The 13,721-nt window shown below is 42.9% G+C and overlaps 1 protein-coding gene across 11 annotated transcripts in view; it reads right to left on the reverse strand.

Moving 5' to 3' along the window:
- Window positions 1-13,721, reverse strand: part of SH3PXD2A (SH3 and PX domains 2A) — a 248,561-nt gene that overhangs the window by 18,305 nt on the left and 216,535 nt on the right. For all 11 annotated transcript variants that reach the window (XM_038141673.1, XM_038141674.1, XM_038141672.1 and 8 more), the window contains one exon: window positions 4,287-4,404. In XM_038141673.1, the coding sequence (XP_037997601.1) occupies window positions 4,287-4,404 (118 nt within the window). The remainder of the gene's footprint in view (window positions 1-4,286; window positions 4,405-13,721) is intronic.

Raw genomic sequence — 13,721 nt, forward strand, 5'->3', positions numbered from 1 at the left:
GATTTCTGCATCAAATCTCATCCTAGTCTTCCTCACAACATCCACACACACTGGCTCTGGGACTTTAAAGGGAGAACAGGAAAATGCAGGGTAGATTTGATTATCTAGACTTCTTTATTACTCATCCTATATAAAAGCAAAAACAATTATAGAAATGACTACAAGGATCTTTCTGTCCAAAATCCTGCCTTTTCCTCCTCACCCACCTAGACCAGGCAGGAAACTAGAGATTCTGCTACTCCTTACATACTTGCCTTCTGTCACACATGAAGGTAAAGATGTAGGATCTTTCCTGCTCAGGGAGTTTAGTGGCAAGTTTTTCCAATGATTCTGATGTCACAGGAAAGCAACCCAAGAGCTCTGAGCTTTGTGTGATGCAAGGAGAGTAACAGGAAGTAGCAACCTGGTACCAACTTGATTTTACTTCAAAAATATACACAGCATCCAGTCTGTGATACTATGTCAAGAAGGAATCTGGATCTATTCAATCTTGTCCCTTTTGAGGCTTTTCTGCTAGGCCTCTAACCAAGCCAAAAAAGGAAAAGAAAATAAGAAAATACATGCCACAATTCCTGTCGTGTCCAGGCATCACCCAGTGCCATTTTCCAGCCCTGAAGACTTTTGGTTTCATTCCCTTTTGCAGCTGACACGGCTGCACGGCTCTTTTTACCAATGCTCTCTGCTGTCTTTGCATCAAGGAAGTTTTTTTAAAGGACATTTTTGAGTTTATACGATGTGGAGGTGTGGAGGTCTCCAGCTGTGAGAAAGCCACAGTGGCCAATGCACTGGTTACTTTCAACAGAGCTTGACTGTGCAAAATCACCAAGAAAAAACAGTTTACATCCATCTTAGTTTGTGGGAGACCTAACATGTTTAAGATCAGAGAGGCAGCCACAGGCAGGTTCTGCACTGGCCTGTCAGTTCTCCTGCCAGCTGTATGTATTTGGATAAGCCTGGGTAACCCCACTGCAACAAACACCTCTGATCTCACATAGTTTCTCCCAATGAATAACAGCAGCAACAGATGGACAGTTAACAACTCTGGGCAACATACCCTCAGCAGAGAGGCTGTTGTAGGCTACTTCTTCCTGTGCCAGCCAATTTCACCTGAAGCTAATGCTGAGCAGTAGTTACCAGAAACTATCGGTTTATTTCTGCAATGTCTCAAATTACGTAAGTGAAATATGCTTACATTTTTTACCTTAGTCCTTGAATTTGTTAATCTTTAAGCCCTTTGAAGAATAACCTTGGAAGATTCCTTGACCCTCCCCATTTTATAGGTGAAAGAACTAAAAAACTGCTAATTAATTTCAGCAAAGTCCTGACCCAGTAACAATTTGCATTTCATATCTTAAGAGTTGATTCACAAGTATCCTTCCTTCCTTTATATTCAGAACCTACTGGAGACATTTGAAACCCCATCCTAGATTCCTCCTCATTTCAGTGCTGCCAGCACCTCCCAGCTGCACTTCATTCGTGGGCTGAGGCTCAGAGCAACCACGAAATGAAGGACATGAAGGCAAATAAAAAAAGCTTTACTTAGCCTATTGGTACCAGCTAGCCCTGCAGTCAGCCCACTTGGGCACCACAAGATTGTATCTGTTGCTGCCACCTGGAGACAGAAGTAAGATCTAAATGAGGGATGCTAACGGCAGCTACAGGCAAACTGGGAAGCACAGATCTACTGAACTCATTACAGCAGTAAGCAGAATCCCAGGACAGAGCCTTTCTTTCATTTCTCCCTAGTCCTGATTTCTTTTTTAAGTCATAATGCATGTGGGGCAGCATAAAGACAGACAGCAATATTGCCTCTAGCTTGTACAGCATTGAATTGGGAGGGTCTCAGAATTAGGTGCAGTGATTTGGTTCCTTCGTGCTTCCAAAACCCTCCCTGTTTATATTACATGAAGGAAAAAATGGATTAAAACCATAGGAATGTTAAAAAAAGTCAGAAGTGCCTCTGTAAGTCTGAGAGTCACATCTGCTTTCCAGCTCCAGAGCACTGGAATTACTCCAGAGGGAAGCAAACTAGGGAAATAAAAAAATAATAAAAAAAAAAAAAAAAAAAAAAAAAAGAAAAAGAAAAAAGAAAGAAAATAAAAAGAAGGACAGGAAATGAGGATCAGCACATGGCCAAGAATTTGGAGAAATTACATATTTAAGGTGGAACAAGTTAATGTCTTTAAGGTGGATTTCATTTACAAACTACTGGATTTGTTTTTCTCTCTACACATTGAAGTGTGTTCAGCCTGTTATCCAGCCCAGGGTTCAACTGCATTCTCCTCCTGCTCCCTCTCCCCTCACACTCACAAGAGGAGAGGGAGTTGCTCCTTCAAAGGCATTCAATATCAGAGAAGCAAATTTCTGCAGGAAGAGATTCCTTTTCTGAGGGGTACCTAACAGCATTCAGGGCAGTTTACATGTAACAAACAGCACATCAAGCTGGAGATCAGCCACCTAGGCTGCAAAGGACCAGCTTGCAGGGATGGATCACATCATCAACATTTCTGGAAGTGTTGCCCATGGAAACAAAAAAAAATCCTGTTTCTAAGAGTTTAATCCTCCAAGAGGGAAGCAGCACAGTGCTCCAAAGCAGCAGAGAGGAGCACAGTTGGCACCCCATATACTTGTCACACATTCAGGGAGCACATAACATCTTCCTACAAGAAGAGGAGTTTCTCAAATCAAAATGCCTCTTCCAAAAAAGCCAAGCACATCCCCAACCATGACAGGGTGGCTGGGGTATCCACTGTCCTTCCAGCAGATTCCATGAATGGAGATGCCATGGAAACCACTGCAGCAAGTGTCATCATGCTCCAGAAGGCATGCCTGGCACACAGAAAAATGTGTCTTTTGGGTTGACTCAAAGAGGTGTGTGAGAAAAAGGGGAAAAAATTCAACTAACTGTAGGAGTGCTAATATGGCAAAGGGAAACCTACAGTAGTAACCAGGCTACACTGCAGAAATAAAATTTAAAAATAAACTAGAGGTGTCTTGCAATGGTTCTCCCCTCAGAAAAACCTATGTGCTTGATTCTCTAATCTGAGACTTTGGATTCCATTTCTGCAGACAATTAACAGAGAAAAAATGTGACCTGACCAAACCCAGGCATTTCTGAGCCCCTCCTATCTAGAGTGCCTTTCTGGCTCCACTGCTATCTTTATTAGCTTATTTGCTCCATGGGATCATTAGACAGAAAACTGTTTTTTTTTTTCTTTTAAGTAAAGGAAATCAAGAAAAACAACAACACTGCTTCAGTCAGCATTTTCACAGTCCTCATCCATAGCAAATAAATCAAGCAGCATTCAAACAAAAGCAAGCTATAACTTGGGGAGGGAAAGAGGAAAGAAATCACTAGAATTATATGTTGAATGGTAAAAGATGACTATATAAGATGCTCTGTACTGCTGAGAGATAAACCTCTATTTTAAGCTACTTGTTGTATCACATCTTGTTTGATGAGAAATGGGATGTCACAGCACTGAGAAGTTCACACACAGATACAAGACAAGAGGCAGAACCACAGAAGAGCACTAAAACCTGAATGCTGTGTGAACCAAAATGAAGAAATCTCTCATCAAGTGCTCATCCTGACACCCTACATCACTGACACAGTATCTTACAGTCTCCTCATAAGCATTTACAAAGAAGATTCTTAAGTCAAAATTCTCTGCTAGGACCGCTGTTTCAACTACATAACAAAATTCGATATACAACAACTTCATCTGCCCTTGGAATGCAGTCCCTCTACATTAGGAATTATCCAATGTAGACAGACAAAAATCAAAGTAAATTAGCTGAAACCATGGGTAAGCTTGCACAAGGGCTGTAGCCAGCAAACTGATCTCGTTTCCCTGAAAGTAGCACTACCTGCCCCAAACAGCTCAAGAGATCACAATCAGCCTTTCAGCATTTCTATAAATAGATTTAAATAGGCTGCAGAATAACTCTTATACTGGAAACACATGAAAATTATATACAACAGAAAGCCTTGTCAGGTCTCACAGATCTTAACTCAGATATGGGCTTTTAACTTGAAGCAAGGAAAAAACCTCTGAAACTGCAAGTTAAGGCATTTCCTCACTGGAATGGTCCACAGCCTTTGCAGACACTGTAGTGTTACTTTAGTCACCATTCTATAACCTCAGACTTTACATTTCTTCAAGAGGCACTATGAACAATTTGGGCTTCCCTGTCCAGCTACAGAACGATTTCAATGCTAACATTCAGGGAATGATCAGAAAAGCTCATTGTCACAGTTTCTGCGGGTTGCACAGCTCCTTTACCTGATGTACCACCATCCTTCCAGGTTCTTTTGGATGACCTCCACGGTGACCCCTTTTTCGAACCCAATCTCATCCTTGCCCTGGCTGGCGTACGGCTGGATAGTGACATATTTCTCTTCTGGTGAGGGGAGAAAAGGCAACATTGGTTAGGGTCAGAATCAGTCCAGCTGGTTTTCTGCACTGCTTGCTTTTAAACTGTTATGCAGCGATTACGTGAAGCCATCACAAAGGCGGAGCCCAGCTCAGGGGCCCACTGGTTATTTATGCTGACGACATGACAGATAATCAGCCCCTTGCCACTACCCTGCTGCTGATAATCACAAAATGTTTCCACGCCAATAATGACACAAAGTCCCCAGAGAGCTCCCCCCCTCCTCTTCTTCCCGCCTCCCTCCCCACCCCCAGTTCCTCGAGCGGGTAAGGGAGAGGATTTGAAGCTGGACTTAACTCCCGTACTGTAACTTGACAGAATCAATCCGGCTGCCAAATCAGCCGAGCATCACGGCGGGAGCTGCAGCCAGTTGGCTCTTTGCACACGCACATGGCTGCACGGAGCATTGTGTTACTGAAACCCGAGCTCTGCATCCCCAGAGGGACACATCTCCCAGCCCAGAGGGGCTGGCCCAGCATGCTGCTCTCCTTGCACCTCCCAAGCAGCACAGGTCTACAGCAACGAGCTTGAAACATTAAAAAAAAAACGTGACAGAAGAACAAAAGAGGTTTGCATATGACAGGAGGCGATACAGCGTTTGCATTCATAGGTCGTGAAATGTTTTACAAACATGCTTTTGCTAAATCTGACTCCAGAGAAATGCACATGTGACACTGGTGAAGGAGGGCCAGACCTAAGACACACTTCAAAAGCACAGACTGGATTTCAAGTACAGTGTTTGAGCCAAAAACTTAGCATCCCTATTCATCTCCAGCATCTATCCCTTTCCCAGCTGGGCAGAGGTTTTAAGCAGACTTGCTGAGAGCAAGCCAATCAGCAGAGCAGAACAGACACTTGTCAACATCTTCTTCCACCTACCCAGGAGTCACTTACTGCAGCATTCCCATCACACTCAAGGTCAACCTTTCCCTCTGGAGCTTAAAAAATTACACCTGCCATTGAAAACTTGAACTACCATCCTTCCTCTGCAGCAGCAGACATGGGAAGTGTCACCAAACCTCTCTCCTCAAGCCAAACTATGGTGCATGTGACAGTTTCTGTAGCTAGATTCTAGAAGGGGAAGATTCATTGCAGGGAAGGCTAGCAATGAAGTGCACCCCAGCCAGCCTTCCCAGCACTTTCTACCAGCAGTCACAACAAGGCAGGGAAAGAATAAATGGAGGGGGCTGTCAGTGCAGAGGAATGAGCAGGAAATAAAGTGAATCCAAAGCTCCTGATCACTGCAGAACAAAGGAGCTATGAAAAGACTGCAGCAGCTTGGAGCAAGCACTCTTTAAGGGAGTAAAACAGATCCAAGCAGCTGTTTGGTTTTCTGGCTCAACTGCATTTTGTTGCTGGGTGAAGCATGGAAACTTTAATGAAAAATAAACCAAAGCCCTTACTGAGACAAAGTAAGAAATAATACTTCAGAAAATGGAAAATAATGTTGACAGAACATCTGATGGCAGCGAATTCAGCAAAGCTACATTTCTGAAGTCAAGTTCCCTTGACTGGTCACATTTGGATCCTTCTAATTCTGATGGGGCAAAATCTGTCAAAACCTTTGCTACCAAGAGGAAAAGGCTGCTCTCTCCTAGGAGGGCTGCTTAACTGGCTTATCACTGGTAAGAAATTCCAGCTAGTTTGTAATTAGCACCATCAACTTATGACACTTTCCCCTACAGAAATACTCCACTACAAGATGGGGCCTGAAAAATGAAACCTGTCAAATGAAATCCCAGCTTCCAAGTCACAGGACAGGACAGTTTTCCTAGCTAGGTTTTTGCTCTGGGTGGTAGAACTGGACTATTTTTTCCCTCTATTTTCAAGTCTGCAGCAGAAGGAGCTCCATGTCTGGTTTCCACTGCATGCAAAGCACTAAACTGAACTGCAAAAGACCCCTGGGCAGCTAGATCTTATCCTTCTAAGGGCCAAGGGAAAGTTCAGAGCTGCTCTGTCCAGATACACATTGTTTCAGACACTTCCAGGGATATTTCTAGGACAGTAATACTGAGCTAAGCATATATTTGCTGAGTTTTGGAAGAAGGCCCTCTTTTTTCTTTCCCCCATACCAAAGCTGCTTTATAACCCAGGCTGTCAGAGGTCACCCTTGCCACTAGAACTCCCAGAGAAATTGCTGTGTTTATTCTATTTTTCCTCCACACAAACACCAGGCTCTGCTTCAGCTAAAGCCAGCTATTCAGCTCCTCTTGCTGGGCAGAGTGGTCTCACTCCTCAGGGATGTGGCTTCCCTTCTTCTGCAGATAACCATGCACAGGGTGCTCATTCCTAGCTTCCTACACAACTTTCCAAACTTGTGTGCGAGGAACTGAGACAGTGGTCACCCATCAAAACCAACAGCACTGGAGGCTGATCACTCAGGAGAAACAGTAAGGCTCTTCTGAAGTGCCACTGTCTCATTCTGTCCATGAGCACCTTCACTGCTTACATCTTAAGTCCTGTCAACTCAAGACTACTGCTTTTTGAGAGCAAAGCCCTTTAGGTGACTCCTCCCTTTACAGAAGAAATTTTAAAAAATGAGTGCATGGAAAGAGGGAAGGAAGAGAGAGAAAAAGGATCTCCCATGAAGCAAGATGATTAAAAGTGTTAAAAATCAACTCTAGAAAAGAAGATCCCACAATAGTAGCTCTATTTTTAAGCCTACAGATAAAAGCCAGGAAGCCACCATTACAATTTCCCCTTGCAAAGTACTTTGACAGCAAAAATTACATTTCCAAGATTACACACATTTGGTTTCTGTCAATGCTGCAGGAGATACCACAAACATACATGAGGTTTGTAACTTAAACAAACTGGAGATATCGGCCTCCTTGTAATCAAAGCGTAAATTCTGTTTTGTTTCTCAAAGATTATCTCTAGCCGGTGGACACTTTGTATAAACCAAGATTTGCTGAAGGGAGCAGGGGAGCTCTCAGTGGATGTGTCACTGAAGAGGACTGAAAATAGCATTCAACGTATCAGATTATTATTCAAAAGTCTTTAAAAAAAGATATTTGACACTTCATGACTGATATGTAAAGTTACTGTAAAGACTTAACATAGATAAATGGTTTCATGAGAGAATCAGCAGAGCGCCAGACAGCAGAATGACACTGCTCTGAGTTACACTGACAAATCTGATATATCATGCTGGCTTCATTCAGCTTCTGTGACAGGCAAGAGTATAAAACAGAAGTCAGTGAACCATCCCAGACCTACCATTGAAGTTATATGCCCAGATCTACAGAGAATACAAAAGCATATAATTTTGGTTCATTAAGTTTTGACTTAAGAATTACCAGGAAAAAAAAAAGACAAACAAAAGGATAATTTGTATTCCCCAGCTGCAGCTTCTGTTACATCAACCTCAGTGCTGAGGTCAAGTGGGCAGAAATAACTTTACTACATGCTACAAAGCACATACACCACCTAAAAGGCTGCATTTAGAAACAATGGGATGGAAGTCCTACCCCTTTTGAGCTACAAATGGCAAGAAGGCAGCTCTGTTTTTACTGAGTGACATCCAGAGATCTGTTAATCGCCAACTTCACTCCCATTCCTTTATCACTAATTTGCAGGCCAAAGACACCTTTCCCAGCTGAGCTGAGGGAGGTTCCTCTCTGGATTTTGAGCTGCCCCAGTAAATCCAAACAAGGCATGCATGAAGAAGCAAAGCCACATCTGTCACATCATGCATTATCCAACTGCAACCTACTTAGGCTGGAAGGAAAGGATTAGTATGTGTCATTCTCTCTCCTCCCCAGACACAGACGCTATTTAAAATACACACAATCAGAATTTTTGCACCATTTCAACCACCCAGCTCATACCTTGCTGCTGTAGCTGTGCTCTGCCCAGCCCTCCCGGACACAGTGGCAACCCAGTGCTCAGTCCACTACTTATTCCAAAGCCTCAATTCCCTATCAAGGTATCTTTCTCCTCTTTCCTTTCCTCCTTCCCAAAAGAAGGCAGGCTTTTATTTTGCTCTGGTTCTACCTAAAATCTACTGAACAAACACAGTAGAGAACTGGGACCAAAATATAGGGACAGATCTTGGTGGATCACTGGGAAAACAGCATGGACAGCAGAGAATAGTACCTGTGTCCTTGGATCAGCCCACAGTACTACAGAGAGGGCTTTTTCAACAAAGCAACAAGCTTTTTTTTAGCAACAAAGATTTTACCCCAGAAAATGCAGCACAGGTAGGGCTGTCCAGCTGGAAGGTGTGCACATATACAGGACAAAGGATCTGAGCTGTACAGTGCCCTGCATGACAGTCACATACACTACATGGTCTATACAGATGTACACAACAGACCTGGTACAAGGAAATCACAGGTGTTTGAGTGTTATGGATCACTTTTTCACAAGTTGTTAACATCTAATATCCTTCTGTAACCATTGGAAGAGGAGAAAAGAAGGAAAAAGGAAAGAAAACAAAAAAAACCCACCGGAACAAGAACACAACCATTTCGTGTTCCTCCAGCAAGACCACAGTGTTTTGCCAAGCTGATGCCTTTTCTATACATAAATAGCAATAGCTCTAAAACTAAAAAGCCGCTTTAAAACCAGTTTTTGAATACAGATCAGAGTCAAGACAATCCATACAAAACTTCATCTAAAACCTGGCTAGGACAGTTTAAGCACACCCATGTTTCTTGTCCCACCCATTTTAAGATGAAGCTTAATAAGTGCAACTTTTCACATACGAAGAATTTATAATGCAGCTATTAAACCATCATATGATTTACAGCAGAGCAAGATGACCTGAGGCCACCTTGGCAATGCTCATCATGTTGCAACAGGTCACCTCTGCTGTCACAGCGTAATGAGGGCTAAAATACTTCTTCTGTCTTCTGGGATACAACATACTGGCTGCAGAAAAATGAGGGATGAAACATTTGATTTCTTAAATTTTAAGAGGACTTAATGTCAATGACAATTATTTTTGGATAATTGCAGACCTTAACAACTGTGCCTTTTTTTTTTTGTGTGTGTAGGATTGCAGCTTGCACATGGTGAGCAATTGGGTACATTCCAACACATTGCCCTTTGAACAACTTATTTCTGAGTAAGTTCTCTTTTGTTTCACCTGATGTATTTCTGTAAAGTAGTAAAAGGGGAATCTCAGAAGAATTTTTAAGCATTTGTTATGGCATTTTCCATACCAGCTGACCTGTTAGGACACCTCTCCCCCAGGAAAAACCTCAGGACAGCTAAGTTGAAGCTCCAGTCCCCCCTGGATAAGTTGTACCGGCTTGGCTGAGAAAGCAAGACAATGAACCTGACAGCCTGTGAGGCTCCTCCAATCCCATCTTTCAAACCAGAATTCCATATTTTGCATGTGTGACTGAGCACCCACACACACTCTACATTGAGGTTATGAGGAGTCTTGAAATGGCAGCTTGGTCCCTCCTCTGGCTGTCTGGAATTATACTTAATGTCAGGTCAAGGAAAGCAGACCTACGGTTTTACAGCTCAAGTTGTAACAGAGCTTCAGTAGCTCTTTCAAAATCTTCCTCATTCTATCTTCCCAGTTCCCTCGGCATTCATTATTTCAGATTCCTCCTAGTCTATCACCAAGGTGAGAGACTTGCCCTGACATTTTCAAAGTTCTCCACCATTGCTGCTCCTCACTGGCCCTTCAGTGACTCTTTTGCACAGCCACTACAGCCACCTCCTGCCTGCTTTGCTCCCTTCCCAGCCTTTCCACACACACTGATCTTGCAGAAGGCTCTTGGCACAGCAGTACTGTGGCATTTCAACCAGACTTCTACCAAGTGCATTACCAATTCAGTTGTTCCATCTTGAATTTTCAAGTCTCTGTGCTGTGCCATGCTTTAATGCCCTACTACATATAATCACCTGTTCATGTGGATTTCCTACTCCTTTAAATTCTGTGATCTTTTCCCACTAAGCCTCATGCCTTTCATATGATGCCTCATCAACCTGAGCAGGCTCTTTCCTCGATGGTATCAAATAACCTGAAGCTCTCAAATCCTTCCTAAAAAAAGCCCTACCTACCCCGATTTCCTGCCTTCCCAACAAGCTTAGTTTCAGTCCTTCTCTAAAAGCTTTTAAATATACTGAAGGATCATTTTACACTATGAAAATCCCTTTGGTTGCAAGAAGATTCATGCCAAATTGCCACTTGCCCACATTCCTTTGTGCACGGATCTCCTTCTCTTTGTTTAGGCTGTAAACTCTTTGGGACAGGAGCCTTGCCTTTAAGCAGCTAAAATACCATGCACGTTTCCAGCCCTGCACAATCACTCTCATCTTTCCCAGGCAAACAGCCAGTGCTCAGACATTTCTGCTTCCAAGTTCTGAGAGCCCCATTTTGCATTCCTCTCCTTCACCTCTATTTTGTAAGTTTTCTCTTTTCTGCCTCGATTAATAAGCGTGGAAGTTACCAGCAGCACTCCAGGAGCCAACCAAATAAGGGAACAATTTCCTTTGCTCAGCTGGTGCTTGTACATGCCCCCAACTTTCTGTGACCCCCTCCTGGTTTGATATGCTAGTAGGGGAAGGGATGGGGGGAACTGGGCTAGAAATTAGCCAATTAATGATTTCTCAGCAAAATGCAACAGCCCCAAACCTACATCTTCCAAACCACAGAAGAATTTTCTTTCAAAATACTTTCCCCTCTGTCAGCAGTCTGTGTTCACCCTCCCCCACTCCTCCGCTCCACCCCCCCTTTGTCAGACCTGCTTCTGGAAAAAGTCTCTCTGTTCCAGAAAGCAATGCATTAAGTCAACATGGACTTTGTTTTACTTGCCTAAATATGCAGAGAGAGAATGACTGTCCACAGTTATCAAATGTGTTCATCTGCAGACAGAAGCTCTTCAGCCTTTGTCCCTCTTCCCTTCCCTGCTTTTTGTTTTAAATAATAGAAAACCTTGTGCCAACAGATAGAAAAGAACAATAATGACATTTCTTCTATACAGCTTTGTATTGTGAATGCTCTTACTTCAACCAAGCAAGGACCAATAAGCATTTACTACTTTCCTGGGAGAACAGAGTAAAAGAAAACCCAAACAAACAAACAAACAAAAACCCTAAAAAAACCCAACCAAAGAAGAGAACAAACTAAGTCTAAAGCTGCTCTGTGCTGGTTTGATTTAGCACAGCAATGTCACTTACAGTCCTCTGCTGTGGTTGACAAACATTTCATCACCCCATCAAGCACAAGAGGAAAGAGTGAAAACAAGGGGAGAAGTCTCATGGAGGGGGCTGCCATAGAGGGCAGAGCAGCTCTGGTGAGATGCAGGAAAGTGTAAGAGTGCACAGGCACATCACCCAGGCTGGATTACCAGTACTGACCAAGTACTCTTTCCACAACTACAAAACTGGCTGAAGAACCACCCACCTGGGCTAGGACATGGGGTTCCAGCATTAAGACCAACTCAAGATGAGGTTCAAGTATCAAGACCACTGGGTTACATGGCTGCCTTCCCTCTACACACTACCTTTGCCCATCAAGCTCTCACACTCCCTAAGACAGGCAAGCAGGGGGAAGTTCTAACTTCAACTCCTTCAATGAATAGCTTATTCCTTGTGCTAGGAGCTACTCCTAAATAATTGGCTCATTTGGCAGAAATTCAGCCCATATGTCACTCTATTGTTGGTATGAATAACTTTAAAGTGCTTTCCTGCATTGTCACAGCTCCAGTTGAAAGCACTGGACACAAAACCAAAGCAGCAATAACTCAGGTCAGATATCTGGCATAGAAGACAGGCATGTAACATCCCAATTTTACCAATCAAACTGTAAAAGCACAAATGACTTTTCATTAAATTAAGCCTGTAAATAATCCTAAGTTCCCTTCCAGGGGAAGTTCCAAATAAATACATGTGTAGAATTACTATTTAACCCTGAACAAAACATGAACTCTGCAGCTTGCAGGTCCAAAGAGTGTCAAATCTGAGGAAAACTACAAACTTTCAGGCTTCTCCTCACAACCCATATCTGTATTACTGGAGTTTCAGAATGTATAGGAAAAAGTTTAGAAAATGTACCACATTTAACATTAAAAAACCCCGCAAGCTTTGCAGCTACATAAGAAACACAATCCAATGTAATCTCTTAGATCTGGGCACACCACAGATCATTTTAAAGAGAAAAGTTCAGCAACAAAAGTCATCTGTTTCTCTTCGTAGAAACAGACTACAGCTGTTCCCTTTGCAGATTTTTTTCTTAGGTTTAAAAAAGGAGCACTACCATGATGTTCAACAATTTGTCTTTTATGTTTCTTATTCACAGACCCAGTAACATTGCTTCCAAATATCTGAAGGTCAGACATGTCTAGCCTCTTCAAATGGCTTTGGAAAGGTTAGAAATAAATAAGCCATATGCCACCCCTAGTAATTCTCCCCCATCAGGCACAGTCTAACAGGGAAGCAAACACTCTTCCCTTCTGCACTCCAGCTTTCTCAGTGTTTTTAATATTCAAGTCACTTAGAAAATTCTGCCCTTCAGAAGCAATGCTTAATTCCTTTGATCCTGGCCTTAAAGTGATTCTATCACAGGCCTAACTGATAAAAATGCTTATTAGTGGTACCCAAGCATAAATACAAAGGGAGGCATCCTTTACAGCTTGCTTTTAAACTCCAGTGAACTCCTGGAGATAGCCCTTCCAGCAGCAAGGACTATTTCAAGCAGAATATTGCTGGATGGGAAGAATTTCAGCCAAAATGTTTAATTGAGTTTGTTTCCAAGGAAGAGGCCAAGTGGGGAAGGGGAAGCTGTTCTGCTTGGGTTGAACAATTCTGGCAACCCCGTTTGAACAACTTGAGTTCTTCTGTGCTTTGGAGCAAGGACTTGAAGATTGGCAGGGGAGTGCAAATGTACACTTCATGCATTCTGTCATTTCAGTGCAAATTCACCCAAATTTGGCCTTGTTAGAAGTCTTCTGGGCTGGGATGGGAGGGGAAGATGGGAGAAAATCTCTCCTGACCTCATATAAACTGTGTTCTGTTAGAGAACAGCAGGCTGGACACCCAGAGAGACTCATACTTCCAACAACTGCAGTTTGGAAGGCGTAGATGTCTGTACAGGCTGCAGCTCTGCCAGATCATGAAGCCACTGTCTCCAATTTGTGCCCATTTATTCAAGCCACTTTCTTTATTTCCAATAAGCCTGCTCTTGTAAGGATTCCCTAACCCATCATTTCTGATGACAATAAACAGCTTATTTTTAGCCAGCCTGGCTAGCTGTGGCTGAAGTACATTGGAGAGACCTTATAGAAGCAGCTCAGTCACAGGGGGTGCCCCAAACCTTGGAC

This window comes from Motacilla alba, chromosome 6 (assembly GCF_015832195.1).
Source record: "Motacilla alba alba isolate MOTALB_02 chromosome 6, Motacilla_alba_V1.0_pri, whole genome shotgun sequence".
NCBI classification, from domain to species: Eukaryota; Metazoa; Chordata; class Aves; order Passeriformes; family Motacillidae; genus Motacilla; species Motacilla alba.